This window comes from Plodia interpunctella, chromosome 26 (genome assembly GCF_027563975.2).
Source record: "Plodia interpunctella isolate USDA-ARS_2022_Savannah chromosome 26, ilPloInte3.2, whole genome shotgun sequence".
NCBI classification, from domain to species: Eukaryota; Metazoa; Arthropoda; class Insecta; order Lepidoptera; family Pyralidae; genus Plodia; species Plodia interpunctella.
The window spans coordinates 1,123,790-1,147,284 of NC_071319.1; the positions used below are offsets into that span (position 1 = coordinate 1,123,790).

The following is a 23,495-nucleotide window of genomic DNA, read 5'->3' on the forward strand; positions in this document are numbered from 1 at the left end:
GTGTTTACTTAAAAATACCATTCTTTTTCAGGTGAAAATTAAAAACCGGCCAGTGTTTCAGAGAAAAAAAATATTAAAATTTACAAAAACCTACCTCAAAGTACACTTAAGAACAAAAGTCAAACAAATCCTTCCCTTTTAGCGGCAAAAGAGCACACTTAAAATAAAATGAAGCGTTTAATATTTTAAATTACGAACCCAATTTATTAGTCTCTCATTTCAAAGGGAGAAAACTCATAAGGAAATTCCGCCACAGAGAAAAAAAATACGTTAAACACTTTTCCGAATGACTGTGCAGGGAGATTGCTTCTAAAGTTCATTAACCCGAGGGTGTGTGCTGACAAAAAAAACGTAATTCTCATAATTTATAAATAAATATATATATATAAAGATAAATGTTAAATGTTTGGTAAATTGCAAACAGAAAAAAAATAGTGTTTATTTACATTTATATTAAAATCTTTTTTTATTTCGTTCTTTCTCTATTGTTTCACAGAACAAACTAGCTTTGGTCCGCGACTTCGTCCGCACGAATTTCTCTGCGAAAGCGGCACAGACATTATTTTTCATACAAACTTTCCCCCCGCCTTATAGTAATTAGGGGTTGATTTTTTTAAAATAAATTGGTCTATGTTTGAATAGGTTTCTTTCACTACATGCAAACCAAATTTCATAAAAATCGGTCCAGCGGTTTAGCCGTTGAAGCGGAACATGGAGCAGAAAGACTTAAATAATTTAAGTATGAATAAACTTATATTTACATTTAACCTCCACTTATAGATCCCCCCGGAGCGCCCTTCATCGAAGGCTACGCGGAAGGAGAGACAGTGCGGCGTGGACAGAGCCTCGAATTGGTCTGCCGTAGTCGAGGAGGCAACCCGCCCGCGCAACTCATTTGGTATAAAAATGGCGAGCAAATCCGCATGGCTTACAGGTATGTCAAGAAAAGTATATATTTAATTTTAGAGAACAGGGTGAGAAGAAGCTTAAACAAAGGTGGAATTAATTGCAGTTTGCCATAAATTTGCTCATTATATGAATACATTGTTGTAACTGCTAACACCTTTGTGAACAGAGCAATAGAGAGAGATGATTTGTGTATCTATCTGTTTTAATTTCATTACTCAATACCACCCACACAAGAGTCGAACTTACTTTTGGGCTAGCTCAATCTGTGTGATTTGTCCTTATATATTTATTTAGGTCACTTCCTCAGCCCTTTAACGTCGGAGCCTAGGGTCCGTTTACTTTTTCATCTCAATTAGTTTTACTCACACACACACTAATCACTGTACATACAAATCTTATAAAATAAAGTCGTTTCCCGCTGTCTGTCCAGTATATTAGTTCTTTATAGCTACGTTACCGATTTTGACGCGATTTCTTTTTAAATAATAGGATTCCTGAGATATTTTTATGTGTATAGTTTATTATTGTTTTACCCGAGCGAAGACAGGAAATGGCGTTACTAAGTAATGATCATCATATGTGTGTTATTGCTAACCTTGTGTGAGATTTTTTATTCATGTCGCCTAAAGGCATCTGACATTATCGCCATCTAGTGGCAGGTAGTCGCATACACGCTATATAGCGAACTGTGGAAGTTTCCTCACGATGTTTTTCCTTCGCCGGAAGCAAGTGGTGGTCGATGAAAACTACTATACACGAGTCAGATTGGTATACAAACTCATGTGGCACGAGTACGATTCGAACCTGGGACGTTTCGATCCACAGCCGGGGTTCTTAACCATTACACCACCACCGCTTCGACCAATGCCAAACCAATGTCGATATGATCAACCGATATTTAACTATCTGAATTCAGACTTTAACACCACACAAGTGGTACTTAAACGCTTGGAATGCCACATATAACATTACTCCAACATTTATGTTCGTTGGCAATAGACTCAAGTTTCTATTGCCATCAGAGAGATCTCGTTATATTCGACGCGTGACAAACATATTACCTAGGTAAACCATTGAGAAGTTAGTTCTCTCGTCGGGTGCCGATACTGGCTACTGCGTGCACCGAATGCTGCAGCATTGGAATGACAATGTATTTTTATGGAATTATGAAAATTCATTGTTAAATTTCTGCTACAAAATTGAGTTGAAAGTACCCGAACAAACTGACATTAGACACGTAATACCTATGAGTTTTTAAATTAATTTGACTCATAAGCACATTTATTTTTGTACGCAAAGCCATAGCCATCAACTAGTCTACATAATTTAAATGGATTTGTTATGTTTTTTTAACTTATTTTTGAAAATAATAAAATTTGAAAAGAAAACTTGGGCGTAAGACGTAAAGAGAATTAATTCAGCCGAATTGGCACGGTCTCGATAGCTCAGTGGTCAAGAGCACTGTCCCGGATGGACAGTAGGGGCGCGGGTTCAATTCCCGCTCGATTCCAGAGTTTTTTCATCTTAGTCTACATAATATTCTTTATATCAATGTTTACAAAACATGGAAGCTCTGGCAACCATCACAACATGTAACAAAAGAAAACAACGGATTCTAAGAATGAAAGGGTGGGGGGTTGTAAAAAACACCCCCTATTCGGGATCGTATTAAGCCGGCAACAGATAGGGCGTATGTCGCTATGATTTATATAGGCGGGCTTAGGGGTGGGGGAAGTCGATAGATTTTATCGACATTATAACATATAATGCCTAAAGGTATTTATGTATGTTGAGATGAGAGATGCTGCAGATATTTTTTAACCCCCGACGCAAAAAGAAGAGTGTTATAAGTTTGACCGCTAAGTGTGTCTGTCTGTCTGTGCACGTGGCACCGTAGCTCATCAATAGGTGAACCGATTGGGATGGGTTTTTGATAGCTAATTTTTATACGGTGATTCTTAGATATGTTTGATCGGAATCGGTTCAACCGTTTTAAAAAGTTTTAGCGAAATAAGTATTGAAAGTCGGGGTTTTTTTTTTAATTTGTCTAACAAATTAACTTGTTATTATAATATTTTTTTTACTGTTTTAATTAGACAATTTATTCCCGCTAGCTTTATCATAATGACAGACAGTACTTTCGCATTTATGTAACGAATAGTGCTTTTATCACGACTTGTGTCATATAAATCGCAAACGGACTGATACCAGATCAAATCTTCGACAGAATTTGGCTAATATACTGTGTGATTTTTTTATAAAGTTTGACATCACTTTGCATGTTCTGTACATGTTACTGAGCAACTTTACTTATGTGAGCAACGCCGAAATCGTAAAAAAAAATTCAGCTGATTCATACATTTTCCTCGGGGATGTCATTGTCTGAATATAATTTTCTAAATAGGTATATTGAAACCAAATTGAATTCAGGTTAATTATAATGTCACAATTTACCGAAATGTCAACGAAAGTTAAAGTTAAATGTAAGCACATTCAATAAGTTATTGAAAGTTGACAAAAATATATATATATATGTGTAAAAATGAAACTAAATGATATTAAATTTCGTTTTATCTATATACAAGGACCCAGACGTTTTCTCAATGTCATTACTATATTCCAATAAGTATAAGCCGTTCAAAATAATTAATTTTATATATAGGAAAGTTGAGACCTGATTTTTTTCAATATGTTTGAGATTTTCGTGGAAAAAACATTTAAAGAAAATTGCTCGTTCGAGATTCTCTAAATTACAAGAGAAAATCGCTTAGCAAAAATCAAAATAATAATACCCATTTAAATTAAAACGTATGTAGTTATTTACGAAAACATTATTTAAAAGTTTTGTTCATAACAAGTTTATTCGTTAGACAAATTAGAAAACCCCCGACTTTCAATATTAATTTCGCTACAACTTTTGAACGGCTGAACCGATTTTCATGAAACATGGCTAAGAACACTCGGGATAAAATTATCTGTTACGATGACACAGATATGCACGATAAACATCACTCATAAGATAAATTAGCGCTTATATGTGTTGTAAATTATAATGTAACACCACGCCATATTCTCCTGTGGATGTCGTACGAGGCGACTAAGGGACACACAATATCATCCCTGCTTGTCCGCGGACAAGCAGGGTTGACGTCAGGCACGCGGATGGTTGTAAAATAACAGCTGTATCTCCATAATTTTAAGCTATGTTTTACAGGTGAGACTTCGTGGCGTCACAGCCGCGAATGGAACTGAATACGCGAATATAAAAGAGGAGACGTAGTTTTTGTTTAATTTTTTTTTATATTACGACAAATCACACAGATTGAGCTAGCCCCAAAGTAAGTTCGAGACTTATGTTATGGGATACTAACTCAACGATACTATATTTTATAACAAATACATATATAAATAAACATCCAAGACCTGGGCCAATCAGAAAAAGATGATTTTCCATCATGACCCGACCGGGGATCGACCCGGGTCCTCACGGTTCAGAGGTAAGCACTTTACCACTGCGCCACCGAGGTCGTCAAAGAGCTCTTAAAAAGTCAAATCAGATAATTTTATGAGTAAAAAAAGAAAGGAACAAAATTGTATTTTCTCCGAACAACAAATCATAAAATATCGATAACGTCAGTCTATTTGTACGTCACTTGTAAAATTGTATTAAGACCTTGCCGGAAGCTGATTTACGGAGCCCACTAACTGCACTCGCGTAGTGATGGGACCCGATTATCGATAATCGAGTTAAAATGTCGTAGCACACCGGATCGGACGAAAGTTTCGTTGTTTTACTATTTATTACGCATAATTTGGTAGAACGACATTTGTTTTTTTAGGTTATTTTTTAAGCCCCGACGCAAAAAGAGGGATGTTATAAATTTGACCGCTAAATGTGTCTGTCTGTGTACGTAGCAACGTAGCTCATCAACGGGTGAACCGATTTGGATGCTGTTTTTTATTAATTTGAAAGCTAATTTTTATGCGGTGGTTCTAAAATATATTTCAATAAAGTTGTAGCGAAATGAATATTGAAACTCGGGTTTTTTTTTAATTTGTCTAACAAATATACTTGTTTTCTTATCGGGTGTGTTCTTGCTAACACTAGTGGCAGATTTTATTCAAGTCGCCTAAAGGCATCTGTCACTTTTAATACTATCTACCGCTATTGGCAAGTAGGTTTCCTCACGATGTTTTACTTCAATGAAAACTAGCCTCTGAAGACTGCTTTAAAAGGTTCCGTAATAAAATTATAAATTCATTAATTATTTAGCTCTATTAGTCTCTCTTTATCCAAACATTATCATGGTTCTTCCTTAGTCGTTAATCATTGAAGCCCATTGTCCACTCACCTACTTTTTACAAACTTTTGTTTAACATGCAATGTAACTATTACGTCCCATATTTTGTGTAATATTTTAACTCAATTTTGAAGCAGATATCTTCAACCGATTGAGCTGAAATTTTGTAAACACGTTAAATTTGGATGACAATGCATTATTATGTCCTGATAGTGTACCCAGGAACTGCTCGAGTCGTGGAAACTCCTCAACGGTTTACTACACGGACATTTTGTGGAATGAAATAAACACAACAACTTTCTTGACACTATTAATGGAGTGGTTTGCCATTGCCTTCTCCGTTTCACACACAAGTTAATAATCAACCAGTGTGCAGGTTTCACGATGTTTCCCTACACCGGAAGTTTCCGGTGAAGGAAAACAACAATCATTTAAATCAGAAGCAAGTGGGGGTCGATGAAAACTACTATACATATATAAGTCAAATTGGTATACAAACTCATGTGGCACGATTAGGATTCGAACATTGGACCTTTCGATCCACAGGCGGCCCTCATAACCATTACACCACCCACCGCTTCGATAATGTATGTAAAATAGATGTATATATATATATACAATAAATCCGTGTGCCTTCACTAAACATCAGTACATACTTACGTTAAATATATAAGTTTCTGGTAAATTATTTGCTCATTCATGTATAATATTGATATCAACATTCGGTGAACTGAAATTTTCTCTCAAAGACTTCTCAATATAAACAAAAGTATACTTGAAAATTATTGAAATATTGTGTTACAATGTCAGCGACATAACCTCAATATTATGTCGAATATTTACCTTAATATTTTCACTCTTTCCCGGTTTCTTCCTCAGCCGTGGAGCGTTGAAATCCAGGGTCTGCTAACCTACTTTTTCCTTTACACAGCACTCCTGGATTTTGTCTTAGCAATTATTATTCTATTGATATTATAAAACTAGCTCTTACCCGCTACTTCGTTCACGTTAAACTTATTAAATACCTGTCTCAGTTTTGAAGTACAGTTCATTTACTGCGACTATAAAAACCTTATCCAATTTCATTCAGTGGGTTTTGAGATTTGCGCGTATAACGAAAGACTGATTAGATCCTGGCAAATTCCACGCGAACGAAGCTACGGACAAATCAAAATCTATTAGATGTGTATTGTAATAAACTCAAAAATTATTAATCGATTTCTATGTATATATTTGGCACAGTAATCTTTTTAGGGTTCCGTAGCCAAATGGCAAAAACGGAACCCTTATAGATTTCATGTCTGTCTATCTGTCCGTAAACTTCCACCGAAAATTGGTTTGAACGAGATCTAGTAAGTAGTTATTTTAGACGTTATAAATCGTAAACAGCAATTTACCTTTCATTCAATCAACGCTAATATAAAAAAATAAAATAAAAAACCCCGACTTTCCATGACGACCTCGGTGGCGCAGTGGTAAAGTTCTTGCCACTGAACCGAGAGGTCCCGGGTTCGATCCCCGGTCGGGTCATGATGGAAAATGATCTTTTTCAGATTGGCCCGGGTCTTGAATGTTTATCTATATATGTATTTGTTATAAAATATAGTATCGTTGAGTTAGTATCCCATAACACAAGTCTCGAACTTACTTTGGGGCTAGCTCAATCTCTGTGATTTGTCCTAATATATTTATTATTATTATTATTCAATAATCATTTCGCTACAACTTATGGACGGCTGAACCGATTTTCATGAAACATGGCTATGAATACTCGGGATAAAATTATCTATGACACGAATAAAAACTAAACGAAAATCGGTTCATCCGTATGGGAGCTACGATGTCACAGACAGACACGTTAAACTTAGAACACTCCTCTTTTTGCGTCGGGGGTTAAAAACGATTCTAATACTATTATTTTATCAGTACGTCTAAAATATACGAAAATATGGTACAGACCGTACCATAAAATTTCCTCAACACAGAACAGAACCCAAGTTATTGTTAAGAGGGTAGGAATATTACAATTTAAGCTCTTGACTGTAAAACGAGGGTTTTGTTTAGACATTATTAGTATAGTACACAGAGAAAACTAGCTTCGTAATATCTTTCGTTTAACTTTTGCCCAGCATTTTTTGTGCGCACTCATATCCATTTAATTGTATATTCCACTCTCTCTCTCTCTCTCTCTCTCTCTCACTCTTATCTGAGTATATTCCCAATTTCTTCCTCAGCCGCAGAGTGTCGGAGATTAGATTCCTAGTTGTCGGACCATTGTCACACACAATATTCACGACATCAGCTCACGTCATCCCTCCTTGGGAATCCCACCTACCGTTGCCAATCAGATGTTAAGCATTTGTGTCCCTCAGTGGTCCTATTCTAGGGCGGAACCACACGCCCAGCACACCAATACCCATTAATCGGTAAGCTTAGCTTTTATTAACCACCGACGCAAAAAGAGCGGTGTTATAAGTTTGACCGCTAAGTGTGTCTGTCTATCTGTGTACGTGCCACCGTAGCTCATCAACGGGTGAATCGATTTGGATGCGGTTTTTTTTTTATAGCTAATTTTTACACGGTGGTTCTTAGATATGTTTGATCAAAATCGGTTCAGCCGTTCAAAAGTTGTAGCGAAATGAATATTGGAAAGTCGGGGTTTTTATTTTGTCTAACAAATAGACTTGTTATTACACAGATATTTGTATTAATATTGTTTTTTTTTTTGCAAATATTTTTTTCTTTCTTCCTTTCACACATAATTGTATTCCTATGGCTGTTGACGTATTTTTTATGATATAATTACCTTATTTTCCTCGTGTCAGACGCCATAGAATCCACTTTTGACTGACAACTTGTTGTTTTGATGTCATTGTGTAAGATGATAGGGGAAGGCTGCTTGACCTCTACCCTTAGTGTACTTGAGATTATATTAATATTATATTAATATTTTCCTAACTAATATTATAAATGCGAAAGTAAGTTTGTTACCTCTTCACGCTCTATCTACTCAACTAATCTTCTTGAAATTTTGCATACGTGTAGTGTGAAGTATGGAGAAGAACATAGGGACATTCATTCCGGAAAAATAATTTCTCGCTTAGGAAAACGGTGGCGAAGCCACGGGCATGTTGTTTTATAAAAGGATATTCTTATACTATCATTATAAAGAGATAAGCGTTTGTGAGTTTGTATGTTTGAGGCGGGTAATGTTCGAAACTACTGAACCGATTTCAAAATTTCTTTCACCATTAGAAAGGTACATTATCCAAGATTTCTATAGCCTGTTTTTTTATCTCAAAATTCCCATGAGAGCGAAGCCCCGGGCAACATCTAGTCTGTTAGTAACACGGGTCGTACGACAGAAGACGATTACATTATAGGTAGTTAAAAGTTAATTAGATATTATATCCGACACTTCAAAAATTTGAAAATGTTTAATATTATAAAATTAATGCCGTCCTGTAAAGATCTATCATTATAATTTGGACTTTTCAAGTCACTTAATAATATAATATAACAATTTTCACAAGAATTCGGGTCACTATCGGAGAAACAATTAGAATTTAATTATTGTATCCATTGATCAAAATGAAAAGGTTACAAATACTTGGCCGAGACAATTTTCGCACTGGAGGCAGATTTTATTCAAGCCGCCTAAAGACATCCGACATGACGAGTACCCACCGACATTTAGACGCAGACAGTGTGTGACTGCGTCTAAATGCCGTTTTTTGTGATAGATAGTGCGATTATCGAGGGAGATTTAGGTATTTATTTTGTTATAATTTTATCCGAGCGAAGCCGGGACGAGCCGCTAGTAAAATACATTCGCGTGTATTCCGGGAGATGGGAATCTCATGGATCGAACTGGCGAGAAAGCTAAGAGCTTTTTAAGCTTAACGTTCTTATGCATAACGATTAGATTATGCTTCAAATATTATACGCGTAATTATATGAAGCATAATCTAATCTAACCTAAAAGTTTATTGCCACATTTACCCGTATGCCAAAAATAAATAAATAAAATAAATAAATATATTAGGACGAATCATACAGATTGAGCTAGCCCCAAAGTAAGTTCGAGACTTGTGTTATGGGACACTAACTCAACGATACTATATTTTATAACAAATACAGATAGATAAACATCCAAGACCCGGGCCAATCAAAAAAATATCATTTTCCATCATGACCCGAACGGGGATCCAACCCGCGACCTCTCGGTTCAGTGGCAAGAACTTTACCACTGCGCCACCGAGGTCGTAGTTAAAAGCAGTTATGCCTTATACAGACATAAATATTTTATGCCAAAACTTGTATACCAACACTAAAGACTAAGCTTTAAGATCTTAGGCCTTAACTGTTTTATATCCAATACAGACATGGCTAACGCCTTCTTTATTCTTCAGTGGACTATAGCCACTTTTATTCCAAAAAAATATTTAACAAAAGACTTGGCTGTATGGGCTAGAACCCTTTGCTCCTCAATGAAACGAAGGAATAAACAAAAAAAAAACCTGTATACCAAAGAATAATCTATATATTATATATAAAAGAAAAAGCGTTTTTTACTTATCAACGCCCAGCCTAAACCACAGAAGCTATAAACGCGAAATTTGGGCAGTAGCTTTAGGTTATTACGTAGTGCTCAGATAAGAAAGGAATTTTCCAAATTATACCCCTAAAGGGGTAAAAATTGGGGGTAAAGTTTGTATGAAAAACAACGAAAATCTTTACTGATCTACTTGAAACTTGGCACAAATGCAATGCAACAAAAATAATGAAACACGTGTTTCAGGATTTTTTAAAATTTGACCTTTAGGGTAGTTAAATGAGGGTGAAAAGAAATAACAAATAATCCCATTCAAAATTTCGTCATCTAAAGATATGAGTAGACGGCTCAGCGGTAAACACCATTGAATTCACGCTGTCACTGTTGATGGTTCGAATCCTGAACTTCAATTATTTTGAATTAAGTCTGATTATCTATAGGGTGATTTCTGTGAAAGTTTTATTATGGTTTTACCCGAGCGAAGCTGGGACGGGCTGCTACAACGATGAAATTCTTATAAATCAAATCAAAACAAAATTAAAATCAAATCATTTATACAGAAATTAGAAAAGGCCTTCACGGGCACTTCTTCACTTTATATTCTAAATTAAATTATATTTACCAAAGCTGCAAACTACTAGCACTTCGGTGAGTTCTATATTCACTTTATTTTACACAGACGCATTTGTAAATAACTATTTATCAGAAATCGATCCCGCAAAATACAATTACAAACTTCGTTTATTCTCTTGTCAACTTTTGATATTAGAATTAATTGAAACATGAAAATTAACATTGAAAATCGGTGTCCGAAAATTTCTTTGATTTATCGGAGTAATAGTTCAATTTCTACTGTTTTTGCAGTGTGGTTGCGCCCTAAAGTTAGCTTAGTGGTGCGCGACATGACAATTTATCAATATCGATAAAATACGAACGTGTACTGTCCTACAATAGCTTTTGACGGGTTTACGAGTTAACGTTGTCCTCGCGTTTTGTGTTTCACCCGACCGCTGGAAAGCAGGTATGTATTTCGAACGATTATCATTAAAAAAGAAGCCAAATTCTCACTAATTAAGCCAAATTCTCACGCAATCGAAACTCACTACCTTATACTATATTATAACTACTCACCTATCACTTTTCTCAGATCTTTTCCGAGTGTGTTTTTGCATTTTATTTCTTACAATGTAATAGATTCGTAGTGAGACGCAGCGGACCAATCACATTGCGATGTAGTTGTCGTTGCGTCACAATGGCGCACTGTGATTGGTGTGTCCACAGTTTCACAGAATCACTCTTCGTCGAAAGCACATTTCGTCGAAAAAGTTTTTTTGGTTTTTCTCCATCTTTTTCGTGGTGGGTTAGAGACATTTTGCTCGTAATATCCGGTTAAACAATCGAGATGTCTTCCAAATCTGCCGAGATATTAAAGCCCATTTGGACTTTTTTAAAAATGTCCATTTTGTCCTGTAAATAAATTATCGCCATTCGATTTTCGCCGATAGATAAATGTATAAGGTAAGGAAATCGGATTTACTCTATTACTAGCGTCCCGTCCTGGCTTCGCTCGGGTAAACACATAATAAATTATATGTTATAACCTAAACCTTCCTCAGGAACCACACTATCTATTGGTGAAAATCCGTGCAGTACGTAGTTTCTGAGTTTATCGTCGACAGACAGACGAACGCGGCAGGGGACTTTGTTTTATAATATGTAAGGATGGGCCACGAGCTATGTATCATGAGAATTCACTAGTGATAATACAATATTACACTCATCAAATATAGCAATGTAATATTTTGAAAACTGTCCAATTTCTGTCCGGACCGTTGTCCGTCGAAGTTCTTCGAACTCTGTCTGGGTCATTTATCATTTCCTTTGTGTGTGATAACGTGTTATCAAATAGTAAGTTTTTGCGGGTCTCTGTCTGTCTGTGGTTTTATCTTGACGGCTTTTGCTGTAAACAAAAAGATTTCAAAAAAAATCTTGACGATGAACTGATGAACAAAGTTTAATACTTACGTTTTATACAAAAAAAAACGGTCAAGTGCGAGTTACACTCGCGCACCGAAGGTTCCGTACAAAATTTTTAAGATTCCTCTGTGATTTTATAACCGGCCGCCTGCCTCACGTCAACCCTCTTTGGGAATTAGTACCTTAGTCGTCCCGTAAAGCCATCTAGTGGGAAATTCGAAAAGCAGGCGTATGCATTAATTTTATACGAAACTAATTACAAATATAACTTCTTTTCTGTGATGTAAGTACAAATTACCAATTTTTGGATTTTTCCCTATATCAGCATAGTATGTAGTGTGTATCCCTTATTTTATCCCAAATTTCATGATTCTAGGTCATCAGGAAGTACCCTATTGGTTTTGATTCCCTTGTGAAATCGCAAAATATATTTTTTGATCGCGTTAACGTATAAGTTTGATTTTTTCCAATTGAAAGAAATTTTATACCTTTACACGTTCCTGAGAAAAAGGGTCTTGACAGACGGACAACGAAGTGATCCTATAAGGGTTCCGTTTTTACCTTCTGTGGTACGGAACCCTAAAAATTAATCCGGAACGGACTAATTTTTGTACGGTTTTCACCAATAGATAGTGTGATTACTAGCTCTTGCCAGCGCCTTGCTTCGCCCACGTGAATTTATCTACGAAAGCGGAACAGACGATTTTCATATAAACTTTCACCCCCCATTATAGTCATTTGGGGGTTGATTTGTGAAAAAAAAACGTAGTCTTCATTTCAACAGTTTCATTAACTACACGCATACCAATTGTCATCAAAATTGTTCAAGCGGTTTGGCCGTGAAAGCGGAAAAGATAGACAGCGCGGGCGCAGCGGTCGAAACTATCTGAGAATCATATCATTTTAATATACCATCAGATATTATAGATATAGGATATTCGTATACGTATTGTTTGTTGAGAACACACTACAATCAAATGTATGCAATAACAATACGAGCATAACGATTCGACAAGCGATACCAAACACCGTTTATAAAGGACGGTAGAAACGGTCTCCGAATGACGTATGGTACAAGTTGAAAGTTGTAGCGATTTTCTAGCGACGAATTTTAAGTAGTTTTTTAGTCCGTACCACGATGGACCAGGTTTTAAATTAATTTATTTATTTATTTATTTAAGTAATCAACCTAACAGTGTAAATATAAAACTTACAAATAGGAAACTAAGTACAAAGTTACTACTTATGTCTATAGAAATTTCTTCCAGTAGGCGAAAGAAGAATGGGAAAAAAGAGGCATTGGCGTGTACAAAAAAGAAAATTACAATAAACTTAAATATTAATGTTATAAATAATTTAAAAACACTAAAAGTTTATTTTTATTTTCGTGGCTAGCTAGCTATAGATAAAAAATAATATATTACAGTAAATTTTACATGATTGAGTGATAATCACTAAATAAAATAGGTATTTTTGCATTTTACTGTCACTGGGCCAAGTTTCTATTTACATGAGTACCTTAATACCTTTATATTACTTGATTTCCTATTTGTAAGTTATATACTCCTCGAGTGCCTCGAGGCTTAGTGCTTCCGTGGGAATTTAGGGATAAAAGAGTACCCTATGTGTTTTCCAGGTTTCCAATCTGGAATAACACATACCAAATTTCATAATAATCCGTTTAGTAGATTTTGCGTGAAAAAGTAACAAATACGCACAATCATTTGTAATTTTAGCAGGATTTTATTACAGATATTTACAATTAATAAAATTAGCTCGTGGCTAGCGTAAAAAATAACTCATTAAAATATGTGGTGATTAAATAACATATTTTAATGAGTTTAACAAACGCATTCCATGATGTTGAATGCTTTTGTAGCCTAATGTGTCTGACTATTTAAGCTTAGTGGCCCTATTTTAAGGTCGAAAAATTAAAGTATATTGTAATCGTGTTCCGCTTGTAAATTGCGCCATATTGAAAATAGATACTCCATGTCTCAAGTGTTTTTCTTTGTAGGACCTCTTTGTGAAGCCAAGGCAAAATTGATCGAATCTATCTACCTATATTGAATATATATCGACGACCTGGTGGTCGTTCCGAAATGCTAGTAGTTTGTAGCTTTGGTAAACATCATTTAATTTAGAATATGACGTGAAAAAGTGCCTGTGAAGGCCTAATTTCTGAATAAATGATTTGATTTTGATTTCGACCTTGGTGGCGCAATGGTAAAGTACTTGCCTCTGAACCGAGAGGTCCCGGGTTCGATCCCCGGTCGGGTCATGATGGAAAATGATCTATTTAATCTATTTAATTTACATGAGAATATAATCGAGTGTTTTTATGTTTGGACAATGTGCGTTCAGTCGTTTGGAAGCCGTCAGTTCTGTTCTAGCTGATGAGAGGATGACAGCGACTTCGGAAACGGGGGTTTCTAGTTTAGTTTTAAACTCCCGACGCAAAAAGAGGGGTGTTATACGTTTGACCGCTAAGTGAGTCGGTCTATGTATGCGGCACCGTAGCTCATCAACGGATGAACCTATATGGATGCAGTTTTTTTATTTGATAGCTAATTTTTATGCGGTGGTTCTTAGATATGTTTGATCGAAATCGGTTCAGCCATTAAAAAGTTGTAGCGAAATGAATATTCAAAGTTTGGGGTTTTTTTTTATTTGTCTAACAATAATGTCCAGTAGATTTTGTGTGAAAGAGTAACAAACATACACACATACATCCTCACAAACTTTCGCATTTATAATACTAGTTGGAGCTGCAATGTTTTAATTCAATCTATATATTTTCAAAATTATCCACAATTCATAAATTCTATTTTTGAATTAACAACGGAGTCTTAGTAAAACTATTGAGTTTTACTATCAGGGTACGGAACCCTAAAAATCCAATGAGCTTTCATAACGAAGCCACAAGCTCATTGTAGAAAGTTTTCAAATTAGCAAACTTCTGAAAGCTCGCATCTCCTCGAAACGTCAATATTATTGTAAACCGATTTGACGTAAGCTTGCAACAGCGCAACATGAAGCTTGTAGCTTAATATAAGCTCTTGTAAGTTGCGATTATAGTTATTGATCAAATGACTATCTATACTATTGTTTCCATATGGCTACGCCTATGTTATGCTTACTTTTCTTACCTACTTTAATAATGTATTCATTCGTTAGTTCGAACGTTCATTCGTTCTTTCATTTGTTCATACATTCATAAATATAATTGACCGAGGGGGAATTTCACGACTGTTTTAACGCGGCGTGTAGAGATTCATTCATTAGTGTCGCACATTTTTTAAAATAAAGATTTTTTATTTTTAATTAATAAAATTAATATTGTACCAGTACTTTACTTATTTATAAAATAGGATAATTAAACTGAAGCGACCCCAAGCGAGCGAAGCCATTCAACTTGAGACAAAAATACATTTTTTGTATTTTATGTATACACTTATATTGTAACGCGATAACTTTCGAACCGTTGGTCAGATTTTGACCAAATTTAAAATGTATGTAGCATCTATCAATAGAATTTTTAAGTTCGTGGGGCAACAAAATCGGTTAAGTCGTTTTTGAAATATTCACAATTTTGTAAAAACTCGTCAATTTTTTTTTTGTGTTCGCGAGATCTAAGTTCGCGGCGAACAACTTAAAATAAATAAATATATTAGGACAAATCACACAGATTGAGCTAGCCCCAAAGTAAGTTCGAGACTTGTGTTATGGGATACTAACTCAACGATACTATATTTTATAACAAATATATATATAGATTAACATCCAAGACCCGGGCCAATCAGAAAAAGATCATTTTCCATCATGACCCGACCGGGGATCGAACCCGGGAACCTCTCGGTTCAGTGGCAAGAACCTTACCACTGCGCCACCGAGGTCGTCACTTGTTACACTTTTATGTTCCAAGCAAAAACATACCTGGGTACTTCACATTTTGGGCATTGGAATTATTATCAATATTTTTATCGTTTCACTATAATACACCAATCCAAGCTTAGCTTAATCCCCACAAAAACCAATTCCATTATTTTATACAAAGAAAACGGACAGAAGCAACACTTTCGCGTGTTGCCAAAGTTGCCAACTTCAAAAACTTCACGTCTTGGGACAAAAACTTGTCCAAAAACCCAGCCCTAACGATTGATTGATTAATGTTCCCTCTGAATGAAATGGGGACGACCTTGCCTTCGTTAGGGCCGAAAGGAGACGCTTTCACAACGGTCTCATTCTGCCCAATAGGATCAAAGGGGGGCTGAAATTGGACCGTTCGTCTTTTGGACCAATTTTGGACCTATCTTTTGTAGTTTTGCGGCCCTTGCGCAAACTGTTTGTAAGGGATGAATGACATGCGATCTTGTGCGGCTACGTAAAATAACTATTTGGTTTTCACTTGACAAATTTGTGAAAGTTTACTATTATATTTCACTGGAACGTAATATCTAACCTATTATGTAATGCGAAAGTAAGTTTGTTACCTCCTCTCGTTCTATATCTACTCAACCAATATTCTTGAAATTTAGCATACATGTAATTTGAAGTATACTTTCATCCCGGAAAAATTAAAGCTCCCGTAGCAAAAATTCACGCGGATAAAGCCGCAAGCGAAAGCCAGTAAACTATAAGACTGAGCTTATGAATAGTATTGCATTCTTAATTATATCAGTCGGAATCATGAGTTACACCCCGGGGCCTCGCTCCCGTGAGAATTTCGGGATAAAATGTACCCTATGTGTTATTCCAGGTTATACTCCACCCGTGTACCAAGTTTCATAAGAATCGGTCCAGTGGATTTTGCGTGAAAGAGAAACAAACACACATATAATCACGAACTTCGCATTTATAACACTAGCTGCGCCCGGGGCTTCTCTCCTGTGGGAAATTCGGGTTTCTCAGACATTATTCAAGTAGCCTAAAAACACCTGATATGACTTTTATATATTATTTTATACTATGTATTATATAGTTTTATACTATAGTGAACAAGTAATCGCTTACACACTAGCGAACTAAACTGTCAACCAGTGTGCAGGTTTCCTCACGATGTTTTCCTTCACCGGAAGCAAATGGTGGTCCATGAGAACTACTGTATATTAGGTTAGTTGTGATGATATATTTATTTATGAACATCAAAATCGGGTTATAAAAACACCTGAATTAAATTCTTAATTATCTTTTTGAGTATAATACAAAAAAAAATTGTTATAAAAAGACATTTCAAACACTCACTACGGAATTATCTTCTCTAAAGCAGTTTAGTCTTAAAAACATTTACCCGGCGAGATTAAGTAATAAATAACGCCTGAGAAAATTTAGAGAGAAATTTATAATGATGTGGTCCAAGTGACAAGATGTCGCGTTGCAATTGTCATTTTGGACGTGGAAACGACGTGCATATAGCAGTTATTTGAATTTCATTTGAAATTATAGGTTGAAAATTGATATATGTAAAATAGACGATGAATTAGAGCATTGTTATTGTGATTAAGTTAAATGTAATCTCAAACGCAAAACGCGAAATTAACTTGCAAAAATGTATTAAAGAAAGTTAGACGTTTTTAGTTTTTAATCGTAACCTCACGGATTTTTTATAACGTAATTTGTTTCCTTTCGTTCACGAGTACAATGTGAATAAAAGATTTAAGGTCCTTTTGGCCATGTTATATCTGTAAACGTAATGAAATAATTTTTACGACAAAATATTAATCATAACTCGTGAGTTTTGGTTAAATGCTCATGTTTTTTTTTAAACGCTTACGCCCCTAAACTGCGCCTCGCTTTATGGTTTCCACTGCATCTTTTATCCCTCCTTTTGATTTATTTTATAGTGACTTCACTAACTGCCGGGGAATAATGTCCGTCCAGATTAAGGGCAATGGTCCGCACAAAAATGACCTTTATTATTATAGTCCTACAGGTTGAAATGGGGCTGCAACTGGACTGTTTGTAATAGTCCGGACAGAAAGCCTATAACTTAGGGACGTGCTTTTAGTTAGATGTCTGTTTTACACATTGTTTTTTCCTTTCTTTTAGAAGTAGGCTGATTAGTGGAGGGGAGGACAAGGACACACCTAAGCCTTGGGATAAGCACTTTTCACAGAGATTAAACTAAAAATATACAACAATCAACAATGTGTTCGCAAAAATACGCTTTCGTACTTTTTCTTTGACAACCTACTCGTACTTCTTTGACGACCTCGGTGGCGCAGTGGTAAAGTGCTTGCCTCTGAACCGAGAGGTCTCCGGTTCGATCCCCGGTCGGGTCATGATGGTCTTTTTCTAATTGGCCCGGGTATTGAATGTTTATCTATATATGTATTTGTTATAAAATATAGTATCGTTGAGTTAGTATCCCATAACACAAGTCTCGAACTTACTTTGGGGCTAGCTCAATCTGTGTGATTTGTCCTAATATATGTATTTATTATTTATTTACTTCGCTATTTCGCACAGTCTTCGTCATCCGATTATTACGCACTAGAATTACATCCCGGTTTTGCTCGTGTAAAACTCTAGTAACAAGAGTAGGAATTTTACATCCCACTTCTTGCTTCCAAATTCTAAAACATGGATTATTTTTGTTAAACACAGTTCAATTATTATAATACTTACTTACTACGCTGGCTCAGTGACCTCAAAGTGGATCTTGGCCTCCGAAACGCCGTAATTTTCTGTTCTGCACGGAGGTCTGCCAATTGACCGCTCCCAGCTCGTGCAGATCAGCCTTCACGGCGTCGCTCCAGCGATATCTGGGACGTCCGACTGGACGCCTCCCCGAAACCTTTCTCAGATAAGCTGATTTAACGGCACGATCCTCCCTCATTCTATTGTTGTAATATCTCAATCATAATTTTAAAAATCTTAAAATCCTTACATGACTCTTATAGAAGTTACCCCGTGAAGTTATTTTCGATATCTTGCAAAAATATTTCGATGCTAAAAAAATATACTTATCAAAATCGCTTCAGCTCGTGACTGGCGCCGCTCATTATTGTTTGCTGCATCTTCCAAGCTCTGATTTATTTTATAGACCGTCCACTAACTGTTAGTAATAACGCAACGAGCAATATCTTGTAAACTATGTTCGCTTTTATTTGGCCGGGTATATACATTTGTCATTTTCCGTTCCTTTTTTGAAATTTATACAATTTATTATGCATATTTTCTTGTAAGCTACGTTTGTAATTAGCCGGGTGTTTTATTTCTTTTTTTTCGATTCCTTTTTTGAAACTTAAATATCGTTTCTATAATTATTTTGTTTCGTCATTTTTGTAAACTTCGTGCGCTTTGTATTAACCCTGAAATTGATAATTTTCAGGGTTAATACAAAATTCACTGCTGAGAAGAAATGCCGAAAGAAACTCATTCAAACAGTGTTGGTCCCTATCATGCCAGAAGGGCTTACCATCTTTTAAATATAAATTTATGTATAATTTTTTATCAGTAATACAACAATGTAAGTACACAATAAAGTACATGGTCAATAAAGTACACAATAAAGTAAATCTAATAGCTTATTAAGTTTCGTCATTAAATTTCAAACGAAATTGCCAATTATTTCGGAAATTTCCCAAATAACATCACATCGCTTGATCTTCAAATTCATTAAACTGATATAATTCATTTAATAATTTTGACAACTCGGTACAGTCAGCAACATAATTAGGTGTATCACAAATAAACGATTTGATTGATCGATCGATTGAATAATATCCAGACCATACAAATATTTATTAATAATAATCTATTTCTTCTTCATAGTGGTATTCCTCATGGCTGAGAGTCGTGGTCATTACGTAGAATGAAACACACACAACTTTCTTGTCATTATTAATGGAGTGGTTTGCCACTGCCTTCTCCATTTCACACACAAGTTAATAACCAACCAGTGTGCAGGTTTCCTCACGATGTTTTCCTTCACCGGAAGCAAGTGGCGGTCAATGAATACTACATGAGACAGATTGGTATACAAATTCATATGGCACGTGTAGGATTCGAACCTGGGACCTTTCAATCCACAGGCGGGCGTCTTAACCTTTACACCACCACTGCTTCATAATCTATACATGTCATAAAACTGTATCTGTACACAGGAGATACTACATAAATATAATGGTGGGTCTTTACGGGACTAATAGAAGCCAATACTTGTTTTTTTGTTTCTGTCTGTATGTTTGTTCGCGGATAACGCAATTACTACTGGATGAAACTTTATGTGGTTTTCGCAGTTATATTAACAGATGATTTAACTTAAAATCTGGTATAAGTTTCATCGCGATACGTTGCTTAGAACACGACATATTGACAAAATAACTTAGGCCAAGAACACTCGGGATAAAATTATCTATGACACAAAAAAGACCAATCAGAAAAAGATCATTTTCCATCATGACCCGACCGGGGATCGAACCCGGGACCTCTCGGTTCAGTGGCAAGAGCTTCACCACTGCGCCACCGAGGTCGTCAGAATATCAACTGTGATATTGCATTATTATTCACAGCATCGAAAAATTGACATATTATTACCTGTCATTATTTTCATTTTGTCCCACTCTAACTTTGTAAGAGATCAACTTTATGCCTTTGACCACCTCGGTGGCGCAGTGGTTAAGTGCTTGCCTCTGAACCGAGAGGTCGCGGATTCGATCACCGATTGGGTCATGATGGAAAATGATATTATTCTGATTGGCCTGGGTCTTGGATGTTTATCTATATATGTATTTGTTATAAAATATAGTATCGTTGAGTTAGTATCCCATAACACAAGTCTCGAACTTACTTTGGGGCTAGCTCAATCTGTGTGATTTGTCCTAATATATTTATTTATTTATATACATTTGTATCATACTTTTCATACCGAAGATCTTTTCATAAGAAGAAAATTTATATAATTTAATTAGATAATTTGGCCAATATCATTATATAGCAAATCAATCTTGGATAATGTACCTTTCTAATGGTGAAAGAGTTTTTGAAATCGGTTCGGTAGTTACGGAGATTATCCGCCTCAAACATACAAACTCACAAACGCTTACCTCTTTACAATAATAATATAGATTTATATCACGAACTGTACAAGATTTCTTCGTTATAATTGTACAAACAGATACATAGAAATATCACAACCCATAATTCTCTTAATTGGGCCTTTGTGCCAACTTACATCTTATTGGACCCTATATTGGGTCTTAAAGAAAATAAGATGCCTTTTACAATATAATTTCAAAGGTAGATTAACCTTTTACTTAATTAGAAGGAATCTTTGCATAACATTTTATTTATTTTTGACTCGGCATTTCTATAATTGAAGGCTTTGGTCAAATCTATATATATATTACTTTCGACCGCTGATGCCGCGCTGTCTTATACGAACCGACAATTTTCTCGAGCAAGGATTCATTTTCAAAATCAATTTATATACATAAAACTCTTGCGTTACTGAGTGACTGACTGACAGACAACGTACAGCCGAAACTACTGGGCGTAGGAAGCTGAAATTTGGCATGTAGATTCCATGGGGAGTGTAGGTGAGCACCAAGAGAGGATTTTTTGAAAATTTCATCCCGAAAGGCTTGAAAGGGGTGAAAATCTTTTATATGAAAGTTCTACACCGTTAAAGTTAGTTGTTACTTGAAAATTTGGATTTTATTTGTTTACAACAAATTAATGAATACGTGTTTCAGATTTTTCTGAAAATTAACCCTCAAGCCCTTTAAAAGGGGGGTGAAGGATTCTATGGAACTTAATACTATTGTAGGATAGCCGGGAACATGGCAAATAAATTTAGAGGTTCATTGGGCATATTTGAAATTGTCAACTATTCCCGCGTTTCAGAAGTGAAATATACACGTAGATTTACTTGAATTTTCTAATAACGAGTGTTATGCAATGAATAAGCGTGATGATAAACAATTATTCATTATAATAGAGATAAATTAAATAATAAAACGTACTTACATTTCAACAGCGTTTATTCTCTCTAACCATCGAGGACTGATCGCTCACAAAAAATTAGCGGCAAAAATCTCACCGGTCATAACAACTACTTTTTAAAATATATTTACACAATGCGATCAGTCCGTATTAATCATACAATTAATATATTATTTATTTATTTATTTATGTATTAATACAATATTTATTTATTGTTTCTAACAGTCGGCCGTCCTGCATATGTGGCGCGACCTCGGGCCCAAAATTTTATAGAAATACCTTCAAATTAACAATAAAGTCCAATCGTAGATAATTACAATTCAATAAGTATTATTAGTAAATTAATTTTCAATGAATATAATATTAAATAACTCCATTTTAAATACATTTTATCTACTTATACAAACAATTGTCAGTTAATTCTAAATATATATACGATATATTTAGCATTTTATCACCAATAACCATTTGTAATAAAAACTTGAAATCCAAATTGTGGACTTAACTTTTTATGTTATTCCATACATTTATTTATAATTCAATACCAATAGTAACAAGCATCATATTTTGTATACCATCAATTGGTAACAAACCTCCTATCTTGAATACTATGGCAACAGGTAGTATGTATTGTTTCATTGCATTAAAATAATTATATTATCTTATTTCCATAGGCATACCATAAGAAATGTTGTATTCTTTATTACATATATTAATCCTAAAGCTATAATTAATGTACATATTATTGTGTGCTAAGTATAATCACATCCAAATGTTGTGTCCTTATTCACTATGTTCGCTGGTCTCACTAGAGGACTGATCATGCGGTCTTTGAAAGTTTAACCACGGCTTTATTTTATCTATAGCTACAACAGCAGAATAACGTCTGTTTCCCTTCCGTGTCAAAGGAGTATCTTCGATTTCGTAGCGGTCATAATCGTATATTTTAATTATCCTGTAGGGGCCCTGATATTTTGGAATGAGTTTCTTACTTTGGCCAGTTGCAGAAACCTGTCTTTCGACACTAACCAAGTCCCCCAAATTATATTTTATAGGTCGGCAACGTTTTTTGTCGTATGTAGATTGTTGCAGTTTTTGGTTAATTTTAACATAAGTTTCGATATTATTTCGGATTTCTTTACGATTATCATTGAATCGTTCATCATTCACCTCTTCAGAAAGTTGAGACACTATTTTACTCTCACTAGCACCCGTAAGCCTAGTTCCAAAAAGGGCTTGTGAAGGTGTGCAATTTATTCCTTTATTAAATGTATTGTTTAGTCCCCATTGCACATCAGATAGGTGTACATCCCATTGATTATCATCAGTACCAACGCATTTAGCGGTGAGAGAGTCTAAAATGGTTCTATTATATCTCTCTACCTGTCCATTGGCTCTGGGGGTTGCTACAGCATTTAAGATATGAATTATATTTTTTTCTTTAATAAAGCTTTTAAAAGCTTCACTCGTGAATGAAGTGCCCCTATCAGATATTATACGTCGCGGTACACCGAATACCGCAAAATATTCACGAAGAACTTGGACTGAAATACTGGATTTAGTACTCTTAACCGGTTTAAGATAAATATAACGGGTGTACGCATCTATCAAAACTAAAACATGCATATTGCCCTTTTTACTGCGCACAAATGGGCCGATATGGTCCATGTGGACTGTATCAAATGGAATATCAATTTTTTTTTATAGGATGGAGAAAACCTTGACGTTTACCCCCCAAAGATTTCGCATATGCACATTCTAGGCAGGATTTAACGTATTTCGTTACAAAGTTGCGCATTCTATTA

At 35.4% G+C, this 23,495-nt stretch overlaps 1 protein-coding gene across 2 annotated transcripts in view; it reads left to right on the forward strand.

The window, feature by feature from the left end:
- sns (sticks and stones) overlaps positions 1-23,495 on the forward strand; it is a 263,332-nt gene that overhangs the window by 178,872 nt on the left and 60,965 nt on the right. For both annotated transcript variants that reach the window (XM_053765040.1, XM_053765038.2), the window contains one exon: positions 781-934. In XM_053765040.1, coding sequence (XP_053621015.1) covers positions 781-934 — 154 coding nt within the window. The remainder of the gene's footprint in view (positions 1-780; positions 935-23,495) is intronic.